General features: G+C 44.2%; 1 protein-coding gene across 1 annotated transcript; it reads left to right on the top strand.

The window, feature by feature from the left end:
- Positions 1-26,720, top strand: TEKT3 (tektin 3). Its single transcript, XM_069483202.1, has 7 exons — positions 1-579; positions 2,771-2,854; positions 8,976-9,046; positions 12,784-12,927; positions 14,878-15,100; positions 18,221-18,375; positions 26,504-26,720. The coding sequence occupies exons 1-7, from the start codon at positions 1-3 to the stop codon at positions 26,718-26,720; spliced, it is 1,473 nt and encodes a 490-aa protein (XP_069339303.1).
- Positions 26,721-27,350: the final 630 nt, after the last annotated feature.

Below are 27,350 nucleotides of genomic sequence, written 5' to 3'. Positions count from 1 at the left end.
ATGGAGTGTTTAGGCTCTACTTTAACGGCAACTTATGCCCACCCTAGACCAACGCCAACCAACTTTCTACCAGCCATCAGTACCATAACGTCAAGCTATAGGAACCGCTTTCCCCACTCCAATTTCACCCATAGCTTGAGCCTTCCGTGGAGACCGAGCACATACTACAAAGTAGCCTCCAACTTGCCGACCTTGGCCCCGTACTGCACCAGATCACAGAGGGTGTCCGAGAGCACCATACCTCCCTTTGTCTCCAACAGAACGACTCTCTTCACAAGATACACCCCTGATGACTGGTACAGGTCCAATTTAACCAACTATCAAGAATCCAACACTTCCCGACATAATTCAGAGAGACTAAGAGTGGATACATCTCGCCTGATTCAAGACAAATATCAACAAACAAGAAAAACCCAGACAGACAGCACGCAAAATCTGGGAGAACGTGTCAATGACATAGGGTTTTGGAAATCTGAAATCATCCATGAGTTGGATGAAATGATTGGAGAGACAAATGCACTTACTGATGTGAAGAAAAGATTAGAGAGGGCTCTGGTGGAGATGGAAGCCCCTCTTCAGGTAAATATAAGACCTTATGATGAAAAGCACTGTGTCATTATTATGATACCCCACTGAGGCTATTTATATGCTGAATTATGTTTTGCTTCGTCTGTAGAAGCCCAGCCGCTATCAATGAATCAGGAACTGGTTTCAGTAATGGTAAAACCACTGCCATTTTTACACACTATACAGAACAACCACTTTCAGGAAGAATTCTAAATGCGAAGCAAAGATGGCTAATTAAAGAGACATCAGTAGGACACACAGTTTTTACAGTGAAAATGCCATCTTCTTATCTCTTAAGTAGGCTGCTTGATCACTGCTGTCCCTAGATTAAGATAAGAAATATTTGAGAAAAAACTGTATTCTTTTAGTCTGTGTCATGAAATGCCTCCTGTGTATATGTTATGATTCCATCTCGAGGCATAGTGAAATGATCGCATGAGGTCATCTTAGGAGATGGAATGCATTTGATTAAACAGAGGAATGAGACCGAGGTCAGGCCAGTAGCCATGTTACCATGGAGTTGGTTGGGGGTCCCTGCACACTCTCACTCCCTGTCGTTCACCCCCCCGCCCCGCCGCCACTAAGCACAGGCACATACAGATACACACAGCTCCCAGAAGTTCTGAGAGAAAGGTTGATAGGGTGCTAATGATGTCTTTTTGAATTAGTCTGTCATGAACTGTGGTTTAGAATCAGAAGGTCTTCTGTGCCTCCCTGAGTCTCTGAGTGGCTCATTCTCAGGATTATTGGTTTCTTCCACAGCCCACCCCGCCCCCTGCCCTCAGGTCTTCAAAGATTGAAAATATCCTTAAAATGATAGCCATCGACCCCCCTTTCCAGAGGGGACTCAATTTCTTCTCTTAGTACCCCTTTCAGTGATGACTACTTTCAGCGAGATGGTTCTAATTTGAATTTTTTTCTGCAGTTTCTGTCCAGACGTGTGTTCTTGTGTGTTTGACATTTACTGTCAATACAGTATCAGAAGGTCCTGATTAAAATTAGAGTTTAGTCACATAAACAGACAAGCCTCAAACGAGAAAATACATTTGATAAATGGATATAAGGGGAAAATGTTGAAGCTGATTAATAATAAAACACAAATTAAATCAATGAGGTCACCATCTTTGGCCTATCAAACTTGCAATAATGAAAACTTAAAGCATATAGGGTTGGCAAAAGAGAAGAAAATGGGTACTTTTCTATATTACTAGTGGGAGTGTGCATTACTGGAAATTTCTTGGGAAAGCATTTTAGTAATATATATTAAAATAATCAGAGCTCCCCTCAACTCATTAATTCTTCTTCTAGTAAATGTAAATTATGCCATTAAAAATTAGAGATTCACTCAAAGATTTTTTTCATGATATTATATGCTTTTAAAAAATTTAACATTCTACAGTAGTCCTATGTCATGAAATAGTCTTTGAAAAAAGCATTTTAACTGCTACATAGTGTTCTTTCATACATAATTTATTATTAGCAATCTAAGCTGTTTTCCATTGGAGTCATTAACATACTTTGTCTCAAAGAATATTTCATGACTTGAGTTTACTATTTAATGTCAATCCTAAAAAGCATAATACAAAATTGTAGGGACATTATAACCTCCATTTTGTTAAAACAAACAAAACAGTAACAGGAGAATAAATTGTATTTTATACTTTTCTATATTTTTTCCTCTTTTGTAAATAAAGACATTATTTTTATAATTGGGAAAGCAATAAATGGCACTTTAAAAATAATCACTTGGATTTTTGGCTGCACAAATATTTCCATGTCCTTAAAGATAATCATTCATTTCTTCCTTGCTCTTCTCAGTAGAAAATATTTAGAAATAACATCTTGAAAACGGTGTTTCACATTACCAAACTATTTCTCTTGAGGAAACTAGTGCCGAAGTAGTGTTCTCAAATGCTAATTTGTGGGGATCAAGTAGATGCCATCCGCTTCATTTTGTCAACTTTCCAAATTAGGAATATTTTCAAACTGTTTTGAAGAGCTAACTCTTTACCTTTTAACTAGTATTAATAGCACATATCTACTTAGTTGTCACAGTCTGTTTCAGGCTAGATTTCTACAGAATGGTTTGAGAAGTTGGTGTTGGGAATATTGATTGACTTATTTTTGAAACCAGTTGTTAGAACTGCTAGTCACTGAGTATAGTCAGTTATATTAGTGCTTTCGATCATTTCTGTATCTGTAGGTAGCCCGAGAATGTCTGTTTCACCGAGAGAAGAGAATGGGAATCGATTTAGTTCATGATGAAGCTGAAAAAGAACTGCTGACGGTAACTATGGGGGAAATGCTTCAGTGATAAGAAGCTTAGTTGTTAACATGTGTTTAATATGTAGAAATAAAAAATGATGTTATATAAAACCACTTACAGGCGGGGCCTGATGGCTCATGCATGTAATGCCAGCACTCTGGGAGGCTGAGGTGGGAGGATCGTGGGAGCTTAGGAGTTTGAGACCAGCCTGGACAAGAGTGAGACCCTCATCTCTAAAAAAAAGAGAAAAAAAAAACCGTATAAGTAAAGAGTTAACATATCAGATATTTATAACATTTAGCAAAGATACATTTTTATTAGTTGTAAAAGTAACATTTTCATTGGATTTCAAAAATGTAAAAAAAAGAAGAAAGATAAAAATCACTCGAAGCTCTATTAGACAGAAATCACTAATTTCTAATCACTAATCACTAATTAATTTTGGAGTATTTCAGTATTTATTAATCATGCTTAGATACCACCCAACTCACACAATGACACATAGACATGTCTTCAAGATTAGAATCATACTGTATTTGTGAATTTGAAAAGTGCTTTACTCATTTAAAGTTATATTGAGGTAATTTTCCATATCATTAGATTTTTTTATGACATGAGTTTTTACAATGTAATTCAATGTAAAGGTGCTATAATTTTTTAAGTCAGTCTTCTCTTGCTGTATAGTTAGGTTGTTTCTCTCTTTCACCCCTCTTTCTTTTTTCTTCTTTAGTTTGTACTTCAGTGTACAAAAATATTATTATTGATAATTGTAGGTACTTCTGATTATTTCCTTAGAATATATTTCCGGAAATGTAACTGATGGAACAAAGGGTCTATGCATGTGGAAAGCTTTCCATGCACAGCCAAGCTGCCATCCAGAAACGTCCGGTTGTGTCCACACTCCGCTACTGGTGCTCTCACTGGTCCCCTCCCACCAAGTCAGTTCGGTTTGGTGCTAATTTCTCTGACCTTCACTTCCTAGACTTGTTACCACAGATTTCTGCTATTTCTTAAGATTTCAGCTGTCATGTAGTTGAGGCCCTTCCCAATTTCTTTCTTCTGCCCAGACACTTTATGAAGCATTAGTTCTGCATCCCTAAGTGCTTACCAAACATTTTTTAGTTTGGTAACTGTTTTTTTTTTTGGTTCACCTTCATGAGGCCTAAAGGTGAACTTTTCTTCTGCCTCGGTGCCTGCCTGCTCTATCATCCACCCCTTTCTATGGATGGTACCGACGGTCTCTCAGCTCCATGGCTGGGCTTGCTGGGCATGGCCTCCTGGACCCTTTAGTCAGTTCCCAGCTCTTCTTTATGGCTTGTTAATGTGAAATTCCCAACACTTTCCCTTCGCTGAGTTTCCTTTGCATCTATGCTATACATTGTCACCAGTTTCTTCCTTCCGCCGAAAACCCTCCCTGGGCTCCCTAATTCCTACAGGAGATGATCCACTTCAGCCTTCTGCTCTCTGGCTTCCTCCTCACTTCTCAGCCTTATTTCCCTGTCTGAATCAGAACTTCTGCTGTAGCGAATCCATTCTCCCTCCCGGTACCAGCTTGGCAGGGTCCCCCTCTTTGCCTTTGTTTGATTGGTCCTTGGTGAGAAACTACACCTGCTGACGCAGCCGCGGGGCCTCACCCCCCATCATCGTCCCCTACAACATCCCTTTGCATTTGCTCAGTGGCCCGTCACATTAAGGAAGATAAGCAGTTTTTTCTTTGCTCTTTCCTTTCCTCTACTGAGAGGAATCCAGGTTGAAATAATACACTCAGGGAGGCTTTGGCCCTGCAGAGAGCTGATGCAATCTACTCTGTAAAAGCCACCGTCCCCTAAGGCTGCGTGAAATAGTTTTGCAACGATGGGTCCCTGCTCATCTGTTGCTTCTTTCCCAGCCTCTGATGACTCTCACAAGTCTTAAAAAAATAATCTGTCATCTACTTTGTCATCCTAAATAGGTAGGAATTTACCATTATCTGTCCCTTGGCCTTTTGTTCTCACTGACCCTGAGACGTTCTGTATGAAGTAAATTACAAGCCAGTTCTAACACCTTAACTTCATCAGTTTGCCTACAAGCACAGTGTAGTATTTCCAAGAGATTTGCTTGAAACTTGACTACCTTTGGTGTGTCCGTTATTTTAGTAGTGACTGCACATTGGAATCACCTGGTGAGGGTTTTAAAAATCTCAATGACTGGGCCCGACATCCAGAGATTCTAATTCAAATCTGGAGTGGGGACTAGGCATTCATATTTTAAAAACATGCCCCAGATAACCTTAATGAATAGGCAGAGTTAAGAACCAGTGCCTCAAAAATATAAAATATTATTGAAAGAAATGAAAGATGATCTAAATAAACGTACATACCATGTCTGTGGATGGGAAGACTTCATTGTGTGAAGACGGAAGCACTTCCCAACTTGAGTCAAAGAGTCAACACGATTCCTATCACAATCCTGGCTGACTTCTCATAGAAATTGACAGACTGATCCTAAAATCTGTAAGGAAATTCAAGAGATGCAAAATAGCCAAACTAGTATTAAAAAAGAAGAAAGTTGGAGGTCTCACACTTCCTGATTTCAAAACTTACTGCATAGCTACAATAGGTTTGACAGTGTAGTACTCATGTAGAGATAGACATAATTTGAGAGTTGAGAAATAAATCCTCACATTTGCCATCAATTGATCTTCAACAAGAGTGCCAAGATAATTCAACGGGAAAAGAATGGTCTCTTCAACAAGTGGTGCTTGAACAGTTGGATATCCACGTGTGAAAGAATGAAAGTGGATCCCTACATCACAACATATAAAAAAATTAAGTGAAAATGGATCAAAGACCTAAATGTAAGAGCTAAAACTGGTAAAACTCTTTTTAAAAGGCATAAATATTTGTGACATTGGAGTAGGCAATAGTTTCTTACATGTGACATCAAAAGTACAAACAACAAAAGAAAAAACAGATAAATTGGACATCATCAAAATTAAAAACTTAGTACTTCAAAGAACATTATCAAGAAAGTGGAAAATCTTTACAAGTCATATCTGATAAGGGGCTTATATCTAGTATATATAAATAACTTATTTTTTTTTCAAAAGATAAATAAGTGAATTAAATAATGGGCAAAGGATCTTAGACAGTTATCCAAGGTGAACATACAAATGGCCAATAGGCAGATGAAAAATGCTCAATATCAATAATCATCGAAATGTAAATAAGAATCACAATGAAACATGACTTCACATCAACTGGGATAGCCACAATGCAAAATACAAAAAATAACAAGTGTTGGTGAAAATGTGGAGGAATTAGAACCCTTATACACTGCTGGTGGGAAGGTAAAATGGTGCAGCTGCTTTGGAAATGGTTAAACATAGTTACTATATCATATGGTAATTCCTCTCCTACTTATCTACCCAAGAGAAAAGAGAACATACGCAAACAAAAAGGTGTACATGAATATTTATTGCAACATTATTCCTAACAGCCAAAAAGTAGAAACAACCAAACATCTATCAATTGGTGAATGCATAAAGAAAATGTAGTATAGCCATATGATAGAAGATTATCTAGCCATGAAAAGAAATGAAGTGCTGGTACATGCTACATCATGAATGAACCTTGAAAACATTATGCTAAGTGACAGAAGCCAGTCACAAAGGACCATGTATCGTATGATTCCATTTATATGAAATTTCCATAATAGGGAAATCTATAGAGACTAAAAGTAGATTAGTGGTTGCCTACGAAAGGGAGGCTTGGGGGAGTGGAAATTGGGGGTGACAGCTAAGGGGTGCATGATTTCTTAGGAAGGTAATGAAATGTCCTAAATTTGGTTCTGATGATGGTTATGTAACTGTGAATATATTAAAAATCATAGAACTGTACGCTTTAAGTAGGTGAATTAAGTAGTATGTGAATTATATGTCAATAAAGCTGTTTTTTTAAAAACAAGAACCTCTGCATTAGAGGTTTATACTTTTTAGGTCAGTAGCAGAGGTCACTTTATCTCAGAAATGGAATGTGCAATTAGAGTAATGGTTCCTGAATTAGGGGGGTGACGGGGGGTGCTTTCCTTGCCAATTTATTCAAGTAGTGAATGTATCCTGTAGCTTACTCAAGGTAGTGATATTAGCATATGTTTTACTTTTTTACCCACGTTTTAGAATAACTAAATGTGCATTAGCAAAGAAAAGAAGTAGCTTTAAAAGGTTTACTTTTGAGAAACATGGGTGCAGTGAAATACGTTTTCATGAATTCTTTGACCACTACAGTCAATCAGTGATATTCAACAAATTCTTACAGAACAGCTTCTGCTGGGGAATGAGTCATGGTACCATGCTCTTAGCACTCCCAGACCACGCTAACTCCTTGGACTTCGGGGCCAAATGAACCTGCAGCGTCATCTCACATGCAGCCTGGCCTGGCCTTTCGCCGCGATGCAGGCTGGGATTGCTGCTCAGAACTCAGGCTGAGGCTTTGGGCTTGGCCCCAGCTGGCCAGTTTTCTTCCCACAAGGGGCTTTTCCTTCCTTCATGTAGCAGAAGCAGAAAACCGTTTCAGAGGTTTATTGAGAATGTGCACGCGATGGGTTCCGGCGATGTCAGACCTGCTGCTAGAGAGACATTGCAGCATTTCAGCCCAGTGCAGCCCAGGAGGGTTCTGCTCTGAGCCAGGACTGAATGAAACCTGCTACCAGCACAGAAGGAGCGTTTGGGTGGGCCCTGCCGTCCCCACTAGGTTTCTGCCTCTAAGCAGGTGGTGGGACCGAGGCTTCTTACGACCAGCCGCGTCGGAAAGGGCAGCTGACCGACCATCTCTCACAGACTCAGGAACAAATGCTGGGAATGCACATCTCTAACGAGAGCAAACGCTTCCGCTCACCAAATCAGGAATAAGTGTGAATACGAGAATACTTGATGATGACTGCGTCATTAAAAAGCATTGTATAGAGAGGTGGAGTGCCTGTGCCCAACCCTGATATTCACCTTTCCTTAGATTCAATCCAGACTCACAGTTTGATTTGCAAAGTCTGATGTGAGTAGTCTCTTCCACCTGTTGGATCATGGCAGTTTACCCACTTTCCTCAAACAAAAAGACTCTGTTAACATGGATAAATAGAACCCCCTCCAAAGCCTTAACCTGCTGGGAGCAGCATCTGGGTTCAACAGTGACATCCAAGTAATCATTTTATAGCCACCATTCAGGGCTGTACTTGTCAAAACTTTGGAAAAAGGTACACTCTGTGGTGGTGCCTAAATATCGACTTGAAGTTGTTCATGACAGTATCGTTTAATGTCATGGGAAGATGTTCACATTTAAAATGCCACAAAGCAGTATGTATAGTATGATCACTTTTTGCCTAAGAAAATGATAACGATGATTATGTGCACTTTTTAAATATCTTCTTGGTGCTATCTTGAGTTCCTAAACTTTCTAATGGGAATAGGAATTTCAAAGAGAAATAAATGCTGATTTAAAAATTTCTGATACAACACATGCTATGTAATAGTGCACGCATCCTAGCAGCATCAAAAGGCCACATGTGTGGTCCAGTGGAGAGGCCTGGCTAGCACAGGTGTTTGTATGTGGATGGGCTCGGGCTGCGGGACACAACAGGATGGGGGTGGTGGGGGATGGTGCTGACCTCCCATGGTGGAAGTCAGCCTCCATGTTGGACCGGCGAGCTGTCTACTGGAGGGTACATGCCCTGCCAGAGACAAACTCCTTTGGCTGCTCTTTTTCTCCCTAATTTACTTAGTCTTGGAAGGATACCTATTGTAGAAGAATCCATGCATTTAAATTCGACTTTGCACATTACCAGAATTTTGATCCTTTCTTTTTTTTTTTTTTTTACTGTTTTAAGGAAAAGATTAAAAAAAAAAGAGAGAGAAAACCCGTAAAATTTTAAACATGTCCAAACTTATTCCATAATATATTAATAATTTCCCTATAGCATCTCAGTCTAATGTTTAGATTGTAATATCATGGGACATACAGATAAATAATGGATGTAAAATTATTTTCTTATTTAAATTCATGGCTTTTAAGAAACAAAAGTTTTCCTTCGTTGGTGTTTTGTTACATTGCTAACTTTGGATGTTATACTCAAAAACGAAAACATTAACGTGTTTTTTTTTCCAATTGAATAGGAAGTTGATGCTATTCTGTGTTGTCAAGAAAGAATGAGGCTACATTTGGATAAGGCTATTGCCCAACTTGCGTAAGAGCTTTACCTGTCTATGTGATCTAAAATCTATCATTGAACAATACTTTCATGCCTTCTGTTCAGATTTCACTTAGCTTTTTATAAGGATGCACACACATGTACACACACCTGGGCACACATACATATTTTTATCCAAAGGTTAAGATGAGGCCTTGGAGGATTTGCTTTAAATTGTAATTTAAAGAAATAATTCTGAGATGCTGTGGAAAGGATTTCTGCCCTCAGGTGGGGTGTGGATAAGATTTCTTTTAACTCAGAAGACTTTTATCCCTTGAAAAGAGATCAACTCCGGTATGTTCAGCGCTCACAGCTGGAAAGTGACGAGTTGCAGCTGACTCATGTGCTTATTTCTCTACCTTCCTGGAGAGCAGCCGCCCCTGGCTGCACGTTGCAGCAGTCACCACGTCCCACTGCTCTGTGACTGCCCATCCCATCCCCCTCCAGAACGCACGTTCCTCCAGAGCACTGGCTCTCTTTCCTTGCAGCAGTAGGGACCTAATATTTATGGCAGTGGGGGAGGGTAGGGGTGGGGAGAGGAAGATTAATAAGTAAAGGAAGGTCTTAAGCAATCACAACAGCTGTCACCATAAAAAAAAATTACTGGCTAAGCCTGTAGCCTAACATGAATAGAAAGACCAATGTGTGTTTGATTATGGTCTAGAACGAAGGAATATCAAACATGCCACCCCAAGGAAAAGATGTTTATACTTACACTAATGTTGTCAGAGACAGCTGTGATGCCCCCAAAGGAATGAGGATCACAGAGTGTCAGCACTGCCCACTTAGTTTGCCTGCCCTGAGCATCAAGGTCAACACTGCGAAGGCTAGTGAGGTTCATATGCTGGGCTGCTCTGAGCTGTGGTTAGAAGGGTTAACTCAGACGTCGGCGAGGACAGGCAGAAGATCAGCTGTGGATGACTGTGTGGTTGGTTGATTGTACAGTTATACAAGGCAATGCAGTTCTGATAGTAACTTCTGGCTTCTGCTCCATAGAAACTGCAGAAACACAGTTTAGGGTGGTTCAGAGAATTGTTTCTGTTCTGTTTTCTCTGGTCCAGTTCCTAATCCTCATTTTATTTCATAATCTAAATCTGCTGCCCATCTTTCATGTCCTTGGCTCTTCTTGGCCTGGATTGTTCCGTCCTGGAACAGCCACATCCTCATATTAGTCCCCACTGCAAATGGCCTCATTCCTGGCTGTACTGCAGGCTTCTGCAGGAAGTTCTATCTGTGTTCGTGCTCTCGCACTGTGTGTGTGCACTCTCACTGTGTGTGTGCTCTTACTGTCTCTGTGTGCGCGCTCGCACTGTGTGTGTGTACTTGCACTGTGTGTGTTCTTTGCACTGTGTGTATACTCTGTCTCTGTGTGTGCTCTCACACTGTGTGCATGTACTCACACTGTGTGTGTGTACTCACTGTGTGTGCTCTTTGCACTATGCATGTACTCTGTCTCTGTGTGTGCTCTCGCACTGTGTGTGTGTACTCACACTGTGTGTGTACTCTCACTGTGTGTGTGCACTCTCACTGTGTGTGTACTCTCGCGTGTGCTCTTTGTGGGCTCCTTTAAGGAGCTTGGCTTTCCTTTAATACACAGTGGGCAAAAATACTTTGTTTCCTGAGATGGCTTCTCCAGGATTCATGGGGAGCCACTGTGCTCTGTCCAGCGAAGGTGACGGAGAGAGAGTTTTTCAACTCCACTTGTTTTAGAAGGAACAATGAAGGTTTCAGTTTGGCTCCCATCTGAAAAGAGAGTCTTATTAGGCACCAACATGGCAGCCAAGGTTCTTCCAGTCTTGGGCTGTAAGACAGGCTGGGGGCGCTGCCTCACACGCCTTCCCCCAGGAGCCTGAGGCCAGGTCAGGGGGTGTCAGCCCAACAGGGGAAGCTTGTGGGGCATCTTGGTTCCAGACCACAAAGGGGAAGGATTTTCTAGTCCCAGAGTTTCAACATAATCACCTAAGGCAAGAGACTGAACACGAAAGGAGCCAGGGAGGCAGCTTTTCCATTTCCCGTCCTGTGCACATGTATACTGTTCAAGAATTCACGAAATGCAGACCACTTGCATGTGGCTAGCCTGCTTTCTGCTTTACAAATAAAAAAATTTAGCTCTGACAGATCAAGAGATTTGCTGGAAGGCACAGGCTGAGTTGAAGGGAACCTGCAGCGAGAATTAGCTCATGCAGTTCAATGCCATCTTTCCCGAGTGGCTCCAGTCTGCCAAGACCATTTTTAGGTGCCAAGAAGACAGAAATGATTAAGGTTATTCAGTTATCCTGCTTTGCCAAATACTATTTTTATGCTAATGACTCTCAACTTTACTTCTAGCCTAGAACTCTCTCCCCAGTTCCGGCAACCTCCTTGGCACCTCCATGTGAATGGTCAGTGAGCACTCAGTGCTAACTGCCTCCCCTCCCGCAGCCTCCCCCTTGGTGGGTGGAATCCCGATACTCCAATGGCTCCACTGAAGCTCTTTTTCCTCCCATCTCATAGGGGAGTCTCTGGGTCTATCTCTAAACCACATCCAGAATCTGCACACTTCCTACCTCCTTGATTACCCCTGGTCCAAGCTGCCATCGTCTCTCACCCGAGTGACCACAGTGGCCTCCAACGGGCCTCCCTGCCCCCTGCAGCCTGTTCTCGGCCCAGCACAGAATGATTCTTTTAAATTGTACGTCAATGGTCTCCAGTTTTACTTGGAGGAAAATCTGACTCCTTCCAGTGTCCAACGGAGCCCTGCATAACCCAATCCCTGCTTCTCAAGCCTTTCTTTGCTCAGTGTCACCTGGGGAGACCTAGCCTTGGTCATCCTATTTAAAATCATCACTCACACTCCTGGATCCTTTTCTTCTGATTACACAAATTGCCTGTTCATTGTAAGTGCTGTCTATCTGTCTCCTCCCAGTGGAATGCCAGCTTCTTAGAGAAGAGATATTTGTTTTGTCCATTGACACATCCCAGGCTCGCAGAACAGTGCCTGGCACGCAGGAGGCATTCAATGATTGCTTGTCAGATGAACTATTCTGTGGGTGAAGATGTGGCTCACCTGTCACCCAGGCGTTCCCCGGGGCATGCCTCTTTGGTAGCGAGCTTCAGGTTTCCTCTCTGCCTGGCAGGGCAGGCAAGACCATGCATCTCAGAGCTCAGCAAGCCTTCTTCCTTCCGGCAGGGCGGCTGCGAGAGGGCATGGGCCTGGGTGGGCCACCGATTCCCTATCTCTTGCCAGGCACTCTCGCACTCCTGGCCTGGAGGTAAATTTTGACCCTTGGTTTATATCTCCTGGCAAACTTCTCAGCCCTAGCATGACCACAAACTGAGGTCACCAATGGATAGAGGAAGGCTCGGCTCAAAATTTCTCGGGGAATTGAACTGAAAGAATGGACAGATTACTTTGAACGAGCATCCTTTCTGGAAGAGTCTGTGTGTTAGGAAGATGGGCCCAAGCCGGCGCTCCAGATCCCCAACTGCTGTTTGTCTACATCTCCCCTCCCCACTCGCACCGCAGCCCACGGAAGGGGAGGTGTGCACAGGGCAGCAGCAGGGCTCTGAGGACTCAAATGTGTGGACACCTGCAGATGTTGCTCCTTTTGACTGAGAAGTTGAGCGTTGTGTGAAGGCTTAGAGGTTCCGAGAGCGATGAGAAAGGGTCCCGCCATAAAAGGGGGATCGCACATCCTTGTAGGAAATTGTTACCAGCGTGTGAAGCTCCCCGTCCCCACTCTGTGTTGTTGCAGATCTGACAGAGCTGCCCAGCACGAGCTGGAGAAAGACCTGAGTGATAAACAGACGGCTTACCGGATCGACGACAAATGCCAGCACCTGCGCAACACCTCGGAAGGCGTCAGCTTCTTCCGCGGAGTGGAGAGGGTTGATGCCACGTAAGTCAGCACCCGCGACGTCTGTGATTTTGATGGTATCTAATTCTTTCTCTCTCCTTTCAAAAGGACACAGCTTACAGGTTAAAACAGGAAGTGTGGTATGACGTCACAAGGTGAGGGGCACCCAGGTTTGGACACAGCTTCAATAAATAAGTTCTGTGGTCAGGCCTTGACAATTGCATCCTACAGTCTTTTGTAAAACAATATTTGCTGTTTATTTTGCTAACTATGAAAATGACCCTAGTTGATGCAGTAAATGTAGAGAGACACAGACAAGCACAAAGAAAATCACATGTTGCCATTGTACAGGATGCCGTGCGCTCTGTGAGAGGCAGGCGGAAGCAGCCTAATGCCATTGTCACCTCTACTTGCTCGAAGAAACCCATCAGTGGTTTCTTTGCCAGCCCCCTGGATACAGTCTTGGCAGGGTCCACGGTCTTTTCCAGCCAATCCCTTTAAAAAAGACAACTTGATTGAGGTGGAATTCACATACAATAAAATGGGCCCAGTTTAAATGTACATTTCTTCGGGGTTTGACAAATGCGTATGCCTATGTAATCACAAGCACAGTTGAGATATAGAGTATTTTTATCGAAAAGTTCTCTGTCCTCCTTCTGACACTCATGTCCCCGCCTACTTTTAAGGCGACTTCCAAGTGGATTCTCTCCTGCAGGGCTGCTTACCCGCAAGGCAGCCCCCTCCCGTGGCTCTCCTGTGAGAAGCACAGTGCCGGCCACCAGCTTGGACTGTTAGATTCTTTAGGTGTGAATCTCATTCAGGCCCTCTGTCCTAGGTGGTTCCCATGAAATGCCTATTACTTGGCTTGAGGTGAACTGGAAGCGTTTTCTTCTCCTCCTTGGAGGATAGGAGGTGGGCTGGGATCAAACCACATACTCGGACCACTTAGCCCTTTAAAAGGCCTCGTCTGTTTCCAGTGTGAATTCTTAACCGTCTCCTATGGACTGTCAGGGTACAGAGCATCTACGATGGTGTTTTGGTCATCAGTTAACACCTGTAGTCAACAGTAAGAGTCTTAGTTAATATCGTCTACCAACAAGCAAGCAGCTCTCCCTTGTAAGCCTACCACCTAGAAACACCCAAAGTTAATTAGCAGTTTGCCACTACTCCTTCCAGCATTTTTCTACAACACAGATACAGACTTGTACTTTTAAATAATAGTATTATACACACATTGTTTGTATAGCCTGTCTAGTTTTCACTAACACTGTGAAATATTCTTCTATAAGTTTGCATGCATTACATGGATTTTTTTTGAATGTAGCATAATTAACTTTTTACTTTTGAACATTTGTTTCTAATTTTTCAGAGACTGGCATAAATATTGCTGAAGTCAATATCCTTACATATGTAATACATCTTTGGGAACATTATTTCTTTAGAATAAACTTCTAGAAGTGGCATTTCTGGGTTCTGTTGCCTTTTTACCCTCCAGCAAGGTTGTACCAATTCCACGTTCTCACCTGTGGGGTATGAGAGAATCTTTTCCTGAACATGCTTGTCTGCACTGCAAATTATCATTCTCTTTGCTCTTTGCTGTTCTGATAAAAGGTTCTTAGTATGTTGTTGTTTTCGTTAGTACTTCTTTGATTACTCCTAAGGTTGAATATTTCTTCATATGCTTATTGTCTGCGCTGGTGTGACACATTTGCAATGAACACAACCATACTTTTCATTAGTCCTTCCCACGTACCCGCCCCCCAAACTGGCAGAAGACTTAGTTTATGCTGTGGATTTATAGGAAATTGATTAGCAGTAAAATAAGAAACAATTAAGCTTAAAATAAGCTTTGCTCTGATATTTACATTTTATGCACTGAAACTAGGATCAGTGACTTGGGGGTTTCTCTTTCCCAGGATAAACTGTTGCCTAGTGACTGTTCAGGGTGATTCATCATTGTCACCGCTGTCTGGCTCTACTTCTCTTTTTCAGGATCTCAGTGCCCGAGTCGTGGGCCAAGTTTACAGATGATAATATTCTCCGCTCCCAGAGTGAGCGGGCTGCCTCTGCAAAGTTAAGAGACGACACTGAAAACCTCTTGGTTGTGACTGCCAATGAGATGTGGAATCAGTTCAACAAAGTGAACTTGGCTTTCACCAATCGCATTGCTGAGACTGCAGATGCTAAGAATAAGATTCAGATTCACTTAGCCAAGGTAAATCAACCACGGGTGGTACCTCTTAGCTGACCTGGACAGAGCAGGCAGCTCTGGGACCACAAATCTCTCACCACTCCTGGAGAGACACCGTAAGGCACGTGACCTCCTGGCCACACAGAGCAAGAAAAATTAAAAACAGTACAAAGCATGCCATTTATTTCAGCCAGGTAGCCAGGTGTCAAAATGAAATTGGAATCCACTAGTGTTTGGAACACAAAGAAGGCACTATGTAATGAAAGGTTCTTAGTCTTTAATAGAAACAAAAATATCATTATTAAAGTTTAATGAATCACTGTATATAACTAGGAAGTAAATTTATTATTAGAACATATGGTAGGAATGTTTTCTGTTAAATTATTTCAGACCCTTTTCCTGGAATACAAAACCAAATACAGGAAACTATTAGGTAGTTCAAAGTGTTTCTGATATTGAAATTTTTTGAGTGCTCTACACATAAGAGTTTTACAATGACAGCGAAATGAAGGATTCAGGCAGAAACTATATGTTTCAAGATAAATGAGGGACTCTGCCTTTACGTAGTATCGGTCTCGTAGCTCTTACTATTTCTGTGGATTCTGCTGCCTGTAGTGTGTTGTTTCTTATTCTGGAGAACCTCACGCCATCAGCCGTCTGCTCTAAGGTGCTGGTGCCCTGTCGAGGGCCCTGTGTTTCCCAGGGCGCAGGGATGCACCTTTCCTTTTCATGGTGTCTTCTTTAGGCAGCAAATATTAGTTAAGCCAGACAGTGCACTACATGCTGTAAAGGGCCGAGAGAAATGTAAAATGTAGTTTTTGTTCCCAGGAAGCTTGTATTTGTGGAGAAGCGTTGCTTGCATGTGAAAAGCTCACGAACAATTCATACCAATAGAAAACTGCAAATCATGATCGCCAAATAACAAATACTGGAAGTGTTTTTAGGGTTTGGTGGGAGAAATGAACATTCCAGGTGGGGCCGCATCTTGAACACAAAGCCTTGAAGGTAGCAAACCAGAGGCTGTGTTCAGGTCTGCACACAGAAGGACGTGGGGCTGGTGTGGATGGTTTATGTCCTGGGAGAGAAATTTGGACAGGTGGGTTGGACACAGGTGTAGAAGCCATTGATGGGCAGGTTACTGGGGTTAGATGTCATCCTTTGGGCAGCAGGAAGCCATTCTAAAGGCCTTTTAGGAGGCTGATGTGATAAAGTTCCTTTCTCAACAATTTTTTATTTACTACTGTGTTAGTTTTCTAGGGCTGTCAGAACACAAAGTGCCACAAAATTAATTCACAGTTCTGGAGGCCGAAAGTCTGGGATCAAGGCGTTGGCAGGGTTGGTTTCCTCTGCCGCCTCCTCTCCTCCCTGTGTTTTCGTATTGTCTTCCCTTGTGTACGTCTGTCCAAATTTCCTCAGCTCGTAAAGACACCAGTTATATTGGGTCAGGACCCACCCTAATGACCTCATTTTAACTTAATCATGTCTGCAGAGACCCTAGCTCCAAATGTGGTCACATTCTGAGGTAGTAGGGGTTAGAACTTCAACATATGAATTATTGGAGGAGGGAGCATGATTTAGCCCATAACAAGTACATTCTGGGCTCTGTGCTAGGCACTTGGGGGTGTAAACACGTGAATGTCACACTGATCCTGCCTTCACGTGTCTTAAAATGAGACAGGACTTGCACATAGGAAAAGGCAAGTTGCAATCAGAAAGGTGCAGAAAGAACCCTTTGGAAGCACAGATATAACGTTAACATCCTCCCATAGAAGGAGCAGTTGTTTCCATGAGCAAGAGACAGGGATGCAGTCCCGGGTTGGCTAGCATCTGAAGAAGGCCTTGGGGGTAGGATCAGTGTAATAATTTTCAGTGGGTTGTTGAAAGCTTGAGAGAGAGGTCAAAGCCTACGTGACAGATTTAAGAGTGCCTGGATTACACAAGTGGGTGCTAAGTCTGTGTGGTTACGTGAGGTCTCTGGAGCGGAGAAAGGATGTGGCAGAGAAGTTGCCCGAGGACAAAACCTTACACTGGAGGTGAATGAGGAGTAGTTAGGAAGGCAAGGAGCCAGGACGGCAGGTGGCCAGAGGAAACAAGCAAGTTGAGGGTTTCAAGGAGAGAGAGGTGTCAGAGAGGCCTCTGCCTGGGCTTTGAGAGTGCAGTTGCATGAGAACAACTAGGGCCCGAGACAGAATACGGGGCCACCGGGAGTGGACGGAGGGGCACAGCCATGGCAAGTACATCTGGCAGTTGACGTGGGAGAGGGATTGGAGAGGACCCAGCTGGGACTGGGTGAGTGAGTGGTAGTAAAAGCATGAGGTTTTTAAAAAATGTGGTGATCCTTGGGTGTGTCTCCAGGCCCCGGGACAGGAACTGAGGAAGAGGGGCAGTAACGGGAGGACGTGGCAATGGGAGTGCAGAGAACAAGGCCCTGGGAGAAGGAGGGTTTCACAGCATGGGACAGGGACTCTCTCTGCAGAGGAGGAAGAGGAGGAGGAACCAGGGTGGGATCCACATTTATGCAATTTGGGGGGAGCCTCTTTTACAAAAAAAGAATACAAACCCAGGAACACAAAACTGCTGGTGCTCCTCCCTTGTAAGTGAGGCCCCCTGAAGCTGGAACCTGCTGAGCTTCAGGGAAGATCCCCCCCAGGGGAAGACGACTCTCTTAAGCTGGTAGGGAGAGAGCCCGAGACCGAGACACAAGGACACGCCGAGGTGAGGAGAGAGGTCGGCGCGCTCAGACCTCGTGGCCGCTTCTGTCAGAGTCACACAGCGATGTGTGCTGGTACATAATTAACAACGAGTGATCTGGGGTGCGGTGGGGGAGCCCTGATTTGTAGCATCTGCCAATTTCTGTGGTGTAAATTCTCCCACCCTGGCCGATTTCAAGCTACCGAGGCCACCGAACCTAGAGCTGGGGAGAGAGGCTGCCGTCATCTCTCCAGAGCGGGGCTGTGCCAGCTGCCTCGCGACACTGCAGGTGCCCTGGGGCAGGGCTGGCAAGGAGCAAGGCTCTCAGTGAGTGCCGTCCTCATCCGGGAGGGCGAGGCCTGTGCTGGCACCCGATGGGCAGGCAAGAGGCGGGATGCGAGTTACCAAAGGGACAGCACCAAAGCCTCAGGCAATTGCTTCTCTTTGTCACAGACCCTGCAGGAGATTTTCCAGACTGAAATGACCATAGAGTCCATCAAGAAGGCCATCAGGGACAAGACTGCCTTCCTGAAGGTGGCTCAGACCAGACTGGACGAGCGTACGAGGAGGCCGAACATAGAGCTCTGCCGGGACACGGCTCAGCTGCGGTGAGGCGGGGCGGCTGGGGGACGCGCGTGCCCGACTGTGGCTCCGGGCTCCCCTAGAGATGCTTTGTGCCAGCGCACGTCGTGTGGGAGCCTTCTTTGAAAGTGCTAGCGATGGGTATGGGATTCGGTTTGGGATGACGGAAAGGTCCTGGGAAGGGATGGTGGCGATGGCTGCACAGCGGCGTGAACGTGTTAGTAGTTAACGCCACTGACCTGCACACTTAGCAGAGGTTCAAGTGTGAACTTTATGTTACATATATTTTACCATAAATCTTGAAGAAAGGAAAGGATATCGACACCATACAATAACAGCGTTACTAAACATTTGGCTCCTTCGGTGAGGCCAAGGTGGTGTTCGGGTTCCCGCGCCCTTCCTTGGCGCCTCTGGTTTCCAGACCACCTCTCTGTAAGCGGCAGTTTGTGGCGTCCGTGTGTTTCTCCGGGTGGGGCATTCGATGGGAAAGGGCCTTTCCGCCCAACTCCACTGCCCCCCACGCTCGTTTGCTCTCTGTGGCCTCTCCTGGCAGTTGGTTATCTGCTCTTGTCATTGAGGCCATCCCCATGACCCCCTGAGACCCCCGAGGGCCTCATTTAAGCTCATTTCAGCATGTTTTGTTCTCAGTAGAAATCAAAACCAGATGGTTTTCATCAAGTACAGCTCCCACATACACTCACAGGGGGAATCAACGCCACAGTTTATCTACTAAGCACTACATGATATTGCTATTATAACTTTGAAGATTTCTTTTAGGATGGGCTCCTAAGGAACTGGCCAAGATCTCCCCCGCCAACCCCTGGCACATTCTGGCCTCATTTCCAATTTCCCAATACCTGCCGGTCTGCCTTTTCTTTCTGGCTTTCATCAGTGCTATTCTTAGGTCATGAAATGCTCCGTGCAGAAGCGAATCCAGCTGACAGCAGCTGGAGGAACCAAGGGGCAGTGTGTGAACTCCGCGTCCTTTCTCCTGTGGCAGGGGAGACACTGCTCGCCTTGTCTTCTACCTGGCTTCGTGGTAGAATTCCCTGAGCATCTGGAAGGATTTATCCTAAGGATAAGACTTCTTTGGGTTCCATCAAAGAAACAAGTGGGGGTTTGAAACTGTGGATTTCCTGGAGCAGAAGGAGGGGGTTCCTTGTGAGGCCAACAATTATGATAATAATAAAGACAATGACAGTGATGTTGATAATAAAAGCAGGGGCAATAATAGCTGCTACCATGTCTTATTTTTTTTTTTTTTTTTTTTCCCTGAGACACAGGGTCTCGCTCTGTTGCCCAGACTGGAGTGCAGTGGTGTGATGATAGCTCACTACAGCCTCAAAGTCCTGGGCTCAAGCGATCTTCCTGCCTCAGCCTCCCTAGTAGCTGGGACTACAGGTGCATACCACCATTGTGACTGGCTAATTTTTAAAAAATTATTTTTTCTGTAGAGATGGGGTCTTTCTATGTTTCCCAGGCTGATCTCAAAAGTCTTGGCCATATAAGCAGTCCTCCTACCTTGGCCTCCCAAAGTGCTGAAATAACAGGCATAAGCCACTGCACCTGGCCATTTCTTGATGTTACTCTGTGCTGGGCTCTATCCTAAGCACTTTATAGTATCTCATAAATATAAATGAGGAAACTGAGGCAGGAGTGGGTTGAGTGGCTCGGCCCGGGTCGCACCTGGTGGTAAGAGAACCACGGTTTGCATCCTAGCTGTGTCACCGCAGAGCTCTCTTCCACTGAGCCAGCTATCCACTTCTGCCCGTCTTATGTCGCATGACGCTTTACCACTGCCCGCCATGTTCCCGATCCCACTTGGCTCCTCGGGGCCCCTGTGAGGTGAGTTGGCAGAGCAAGGGCTGCACTCTCATCTCTCTCACATGGAGCATGAAACCGAGGTTCACAGAGGAGATCATCATTGCAAAACACCCTGCATGTCTGTGTTGGGTGCTGGGAAGCCTGCTTTAGAATGTTTAAAAGTGGCCTTCCTTTCCTGGGTTAGCTGCACTTCTCCTAGTGCAGCTGTCGTCTAGGCCTTAGTTATGTAGGAGGTCATCCAGGCTGCACGTTTCTCAAAGTGGGATCCATAGAACCCCTCTGGAGAACAGCTCACTGTTCAGGGTTGGGCTGTGCTCTACTCCTGAGGCCAGACAGCCCCCTGGGCAGCCAGCCCGGGGTGCCGCTCTGCTTCAGAAGCAGCCAGCAGTGGGAGCACAGCAATTTGGCCCCTTAGGATTAGATGATGAATTGTGATTTTATGCAAATATTATTAGGAGAAGCTGAGTTGACATTTTCATTCTCCAAAAATTTCTGCAGCGTCATCGAAAGTAGAGAGAGAAACACATACATCGTTCAGACTGCCATTAAACAAACACAATGTTGCTTTTTAAAAGGGTTTTGAGTAGTGGTCTGACATGACTTTGGAGTTATCAAACAATGAGGCATTCACAGCCGCTTCTGAGAAGCTGAATGACTTTTACTCTTTTTTTCCCCTTTCCTGGCTAAACACAGTTTGCTTTTCTTGTACTTCCTGTCGACTTCATACTATGTCTATTTCCTCTGCTCCTTTATTGACTTTAGGACAAAACCTACTTTTGTTACTGTCAAGATTTCTTATTAAAATATCCTGGCCAAAAATATTTAGGATTATTATTGGGGGAGGGGATTATTTTCCTTCTTAAATGGATCATTCTGAGTGCAACCCTTTGGATGCCTAGATTAAGAAAAAATAAAGATCATAAACTCAGGGGAGTGAGAACTGAGAAAAATTGCTGTTTTCCTTTCAAGACTTTTATTTTCATTTAAAATGTTCTAAATGGGTTCTTTCAAAAGTGATTCTAAACGTTCTTGGCATCTTTGGTGGCAGGCCAGACCAGCCTCTGCTTTACTTAAATAATCTTGATACTTAAAAAAAAAGAAATAACTGTGGTAGCTTTATTTGTATTTGAATGTAAAATGGTTTTCAGTTCTGTAATTCCAAAAAGAAATGAGCAGCTTCAGCAGAATAGCTCTCTGCAGTCAGCCGAGAGCAGGGAAACTAGGAGTGAAATGTGGCCTTGGGGGTGGTGGAAATCTATCTCCAGCAGCTAAAGCCGAGGGAGCGTAGTGTTCCTTAGCCCTGCATTCTGTGTACCTTGAATTCTTATTTTCAAACATTGAAATCCCTAAATCTCACCGCCTGCATTCTGTGTACCTTGAATTCTTATTTTCAAACATTGATATTTTAACGTGTATATTTTCAAGCACTCCTTCCCAGATCACTTTTCCACCAGACTAGTATTTGGCTGCAAGGCAAAAAGACTCATACATCATCCTGCTCTGTTTCCTACGTTGGGGTTCAGGGTTTCTTCTAAAGCCAGGGAGGGCGGGAGACGAGAGGCAGGCCCGGCGTGATTATAAACAACCTGCTGTCAGAAAACCCATTACCAGACATCTGCAGCAGCCTCGCCGGAGATCTGTTTCTCGGCTAGGGATATTTTATACCCTGGGATCTTTAAAAAGGGCTTTCGTTATAATCCAACTTGATCTAAACAACAACCAAAAAATATGCTTTCAGGTGAGTTCTCAGATTTTGTGTTTGCTACCCCCAGACCAAGTGAAACTTCAGCACCTAAGTTTTAATTCCTTCCCTCCCCACTGGAAGGGAGAAAGCCGTACAGTTTGTAAGATGAAAGGAGAGCACGGTGGGATGTGTTCCGGCTGCCTGGGGTTGCTCCACTGAGCCTGCGTGGGGCCTTTGCTGGCACTTTCCTCCTCTCAGGCCGTCTGCAGGTGGCTTAGGAGAGGATTGCGCTGGGCTCCTTCCCGCCTTTGCTTCCTTTATACCCGCTTGGGTCTGATTCTTACTCCGGGTGGGTCCTGTGGACTCAGACCTTGGCAGCTCCCCGCCTCCCAAGACCACCTCCTTCACCCAGGGCATGGAAGTTGGTCTTCACGCAATAAGCTTGTTTTCACACCTGTATTTTTTGTAGGAAGGACTGCGGACACAACCCTGAGCAAGGCCGCCTCCGGTGGACGCTGCTTCCGTGGGGTTGGCAGTCTGCAGGGCAGACGCCGTGAGCAGGCAGTCGTAAGCACCTGAGTGCTACAGAGGGCTCGGTCCTCTTTGAACACACAACATCGGGCAGCAGCCAGCCCAGAGTTAAGGGAGGGACTCCCACAGAAGTGTCAGTTCACCTGGGATTTGAGGATGGCATAAATCAGAGGGATGAAATGCAGGCTAAGAACATTCTGAGCTGAGGGGACAACAAGAGTGACAGCCTTGAGGTCAGAGAAGGTGCAAGCTCATCTAAGGATGTGTCTGCAGAGCAGAGAGGGGAGGACTCAATGGTGTGTGGTGCAGCCCTTTGGAAGACAGGATTTTATGATTTAGGGATGTAGGGACAAGAGGAAGGAGGCGGGCTCAACGATGATCAGAAGGTTTCTGATCCAACATCTGCAGGGTGATGTCATCATCGCCTGAGATGGGACGCGCAGGTGGCCTGGGGTGGCAGTGCTTGCCAGCCTCAGAGCCCGGCGCCAGCCACCGGCCAGTGTGTCCACTTGCAAGGGTGAGCAAGGAGGCGGGCACAGCGGACGGGCCCTGAGGAGTTTCCAAGCTGGCTCCATTTGAGCGCTGAGCTCTCCGAGCGAGACGTGGAGACGTTTGCCCTGGTGGTGATGGTGTTGAGCAGTTGGACTGTTCACGTAACCCCTGTAAAAGGTCAAAAAGAGTTAAGTCTGTCAAAATTGTGTCTACTTTTTGATAAATATTTATTTATTTTCTTTTTGGCCTTAAGAGTAGTATCTGTTCATGGTAGAAAATTTAGAAAATCTAGAAAATGAAACAAAAATTAAAGACTTGGATTCTCTCTGCCATCCAGGAATAACCGATGGTAGCATTGTATTATATTTGCCACAAGGCACATTAACAAAATTGTGATCGTGCTGCATAGAGAGTTTTAGATCCTGACTTTTTCAACCAACTTTATATTGTGAATTTCTTTTCCCATGGCCAGTTATAAATTCTTTTTAAAAACTATTGCTTGCATAGTATACATTATCATTAGACATTAGTAATTTTTCCTTTTGTTCTCCCATAACACTACTCAGTAAGAACATTCCTTTTTATCTTTAGGTCATATTTTTCATCTTGTTTATTTTTTTTCCTGAAAGTTTTTTTTTGTTTGTTTAATTTCATAAGAAGATAGGGATACATTCTGATTATAAAATATATTCCAATAATACAGATCTATATGGAGTACAAAAAGAGAGTCTGTTTTCCTGCTGTCTCCTCCCCCCACGCAACCAAACAACAGCGACGTTTGGTGCCTCTCCTTAAAAACACTTACGCTTTGTCCTTTGGGGAATGGAGAGCACGAGGGGTTTTGAGTAGAATTCTTACAACATACGCCATCCTGACATTCTGCAAGAGCCCACTTTGTGCCTGACACAACGCTGGCGTCTGCAGTAGGGCTGCCAGATTTGGCAAATTAAAACACCGGACAGCAGCTAAATCTGAATTTCAGATAATCGATGAATAATGTTTTTGCATAAGTATATCCCAAGTATTGCATGGAATACTTACACTAAAAATACCTATGCTGACTGAGTAAAAATACGCATACTGAATATCATTCAGTGATCAAAACGGAAGGAAATTCTGACATGTGCCACAACAGGGATGAACCTTGAGGACATTAGGCTAAGTGACAGAAGCCAGTCACAAAGGACAAAAGCTATAGGGTTCCACTTACATGAGGTTCCTAGAGTAGTTAAGTTCATAGGGACAGAGAGCAGAGCGATGGTTGCCAGGGGCCAGGTGTGGGGGAAATGGGGCGATATTGTTTAATGGGTTCGGAGTTTCAGTTTTGCAACATGAAAGGAGTTTTGTGGGGGGCGGCTGGTGGTGGTTGCACAGCCATGGGAATGCACTTAACGCCCCTGGACTGTCCACATAAGTGGTTAACATGCTACATTTTATGATAGTGTCTATTACCACCATTAAAAAATGCCTACACTAAAAATTACTTGTTCATCTGAAATTCAGATTGTATTGAGCGTCCTGTGCATCGTCGGGGATGACAGACAGAAATGAGCTGATGAGATGGGGAGTCCCGTGTGCTGATGCTGACTCCCGCGTCTGTGCTTCTGTCCTTTTGTCACAAGGACCTGAGAGGATGGGGGCAGGAAATGGGACCCAGCTCCTCACTATGGGCACGGAGGCTCCGAACTTCCTTCTGAGCTTCCTGGACAACCAGGCAGGGCTCACAAGCACATGCGGGCCTGTGCCGGTGGACAGGGCAGCTCATCAACCCGCAGGGCTCGGTTTCCTGGTCTGTAAGCAGGGAAGCTGGGCGTGGCGCCCTCTCCCGCATCCATCTTCCAGTTGCACAGTTCTGTGAAGCGATGACAGTGCTGTGGTATAATGATTTTAACATGGTCTGGATATTTTCCTATAATCACGAAATCCTTTTTATCTCCAAGAATATCTGTGTCCCCATTTGTTCATTGTTACTGCTCTCTTTGTATGTCTGTATATTTTAATTAATTTCATGTACCCACTATCTGCTGATAAATGAACCCCAAAGTAAAGAAAACTTTAGCTTCGCATCACTGGTTAAAACCTGACGTGCTTGGAGTTGTGTTTTCCAGCGAGCAGAGTCAGGGGCGCAGCAGGGTAGTTCAAAGCAGCTGGTGGGGAGCTCCCCGTGAACTGTAAGGAGAGTTACTTAAGCTCCTGGTGCCTCTTCTGTTGCATGGGGATAATCATATATCTACTTCATAGTGTTGTTTTGAAATTGATAATGTGAGGCACTTAGAATAGTACGTACACATATATGTATGGTAAAGTAGTCAATAAATGAGATGCTATTATTATTATCATCACTATTATCTTTTCATAACCTGCTTCCTATTGTTTCTCTTGAGTGCCACATGGTCACATCCATTGGATGTTACTGGCCAAATCAGTGGGTAAAAGGAGCCCTCGCTTAAGTGCTCTTTGGGAAGAGAAAGACGTTCTAAATATAAACACAATGGAAGAAATTGCAAAGGAAAAGAAAGATTTACTTTAATAAACATTGAAATCTTATATCATAAACAAAATTAAAAGGCAAACAACAAATTAGGGAAAACGTTTGCCACAAGCATAACAGACCAAAAAAAAAAAAAAAAAAAAAAATCAATATGCCCAACATTGAAAGAGCACTAGGCAGAAAATGAAAATAATTGGTAATACCCCAGCAGAAAAATGAGCAAGGACAGGGAGCAGCAGCTCACGGAAGAAATGCCAAATGGCCAACAGACATTTAGGAAAGGCCCACTAATAGTGAAAGACATGAAAATTAAAACAACATCCATTAAAATGATTTGAAAAGGAGATGCCGGATTTTGCCATGAAATGATACCTTTTATTCCTTTCTGTCTTAACGAAAAATATGCGTCATGTTTTTCATCATCACAACACAATTAGAACGGCGACTTCTTTCATGGTTTACGTAGCTGATTTCTCATGTTATCATTTTAAAGTTGTATTAAGTTTTTGACAACAACAAATATGTTGACTCTGGGACCTGGAGGCACTACCCTGGGGCACTGCTGGGAGGAAGGACACTGGACTTTGGGGAGAGCCCCCACCAGGATGTGTTAACAGGTTGGGCTGAATTCTAGCTGCTGGAAAAAAGTTGGTGTCCCTCTCTTCCCAACTGTAAAAATAATTTTCAATGATATATACATGAAAAAATATCCAGCTAAGTTTTGTTTTGATTTTTTTTTCATTTTTACTATTTAAAAAATAGCAAACGTTTGAATGTTTTTCCTCCTTCTCTTAAGATATTATATTTAATATACATGGGCATACACATAAATATACGTGTGTGTATGAAAATTTGCTGGTGTCCCAAGAATATGCTTCGTTTGCCCTTTGGATTATGAGGTGTAGCTAAGGGACGTGGCCCTGGCATGACACTAGAATCATACACAAGTATCGCTCCCTTTGCTATATAAAGGTGTATGTAACCCGTCTGCTGCCGGGGCTCCACGTGCCACCAAGCACGGCAGCCACATCTCCAGTGGGAGCTCAGCAGCCACATGTGCCCTTGCTTCAGCTAGTCCCACGCTGCAGGAGTGTGACCTCTGCTAACTGTTCTTGCTTATGCCTTCACACAGCCTTGTTAACGAGGTCTATGAGGTCGATGACACCATCCAGACTCTGCAGCAGCGCCTGAGGGATGCAGAGGACACTTTGCAGTCGCTGGTTCACACCAAGGCCACCCTGGAGCATGACCTGGCCGTCAAAGCCAACACCCTGTACATCGACCAGGAGAAGTGCATGAGCATGCGCAAGAGCTTCCCCACCACTCTCCGGCTGGTGGGCTTCTGCTAAGGGACCCCGCTGAGAGTGACTTTGACACTCCTGTCAGAGTTGAACCAGGGCGACGTCTGAGCATTGGAACTGAATGCTGGTATTTTCACTTATTAAAGGATTGTCTTGATAGGAATGTACCAAATTCCTGTCTTTGTTTGCCATTTGTTTGTGCCTGAACCTTAGTTTTTTGCTATTTACTAGGCATCGGGGTTATGGGAAGGATATAAAGAAATGTAATCAGTCTAATAGAGAAAGCAAACAAGATGGTGGGTGTGATTCTTGGTATTTTGTGTGGGTATGAATGGGCTGGACAGGGGGACTGCATTTTCTCTTAGACGGTGGGGAATCACAAACAAGGTAGTTTCCCGGCTATGCCTTAGCAGTGGTCCCCAACCTTTTTGGTACCAAGGACTGTTTCCATGGAAGACAATTTTTCCACGGAAGGAGGGGGGATGGTTTCGGGATGATTCAAGCGCATTACATTTATTGTGCACTTCCTTTCTATTATTATTGCATTGTAATACACAATGAAATAATTATACAACTCACCATAAGTTAGGGACCCCTGCCTTAAAGGATCCACAGTGGGATGGGGAAAAGCCCTTGGGTTTGAGGTGGTTGGGGTAGTTTGAGAAAAAACAGAGGTAG

The sequence above is a fragment of the Eulemur rufifrons genome, chromosome 9 (genome assembly GCF_041146395.1).
Source record: "Eulemur rufifrons isolate Redbay chromosome 9, OSU_ERuf_1, whole genome shotgun sequence".
Classification (NCBI taxonomy): domain Eukaryota; kingdom Metazoa; phylum Chordata; class Mammalia; order Primates; family Lemuridae; genus Eulemur; species Eulemur rufifrons.
This window is presented reverse-complemented; position numbering and strand designations above follow the sequence as displayed.

Coding starts and splice junctions, on each gene's coding strand:
- TEKT3 (XM_069483202.1), top strand. CDS start 1: ATGGAGTGTTTAGGCTCTACTTTAACGGCAACTTATGCCCACCCTAGA. Junction 2,855..8,975: donor CTGAAAAAGAACTGCTGACG/GTAACTATGGGG, acceptor CCAATTGAATAG/GAAGTTGATGCTATTCTGTG. Junction 12,928..14,877: donor GTGGAGAGGGTTGATGCCAC/GTAAGTCAGCAC, acceptor TCTCTTTTTCAG/GATCTCAGTGCCCGAGTCGT.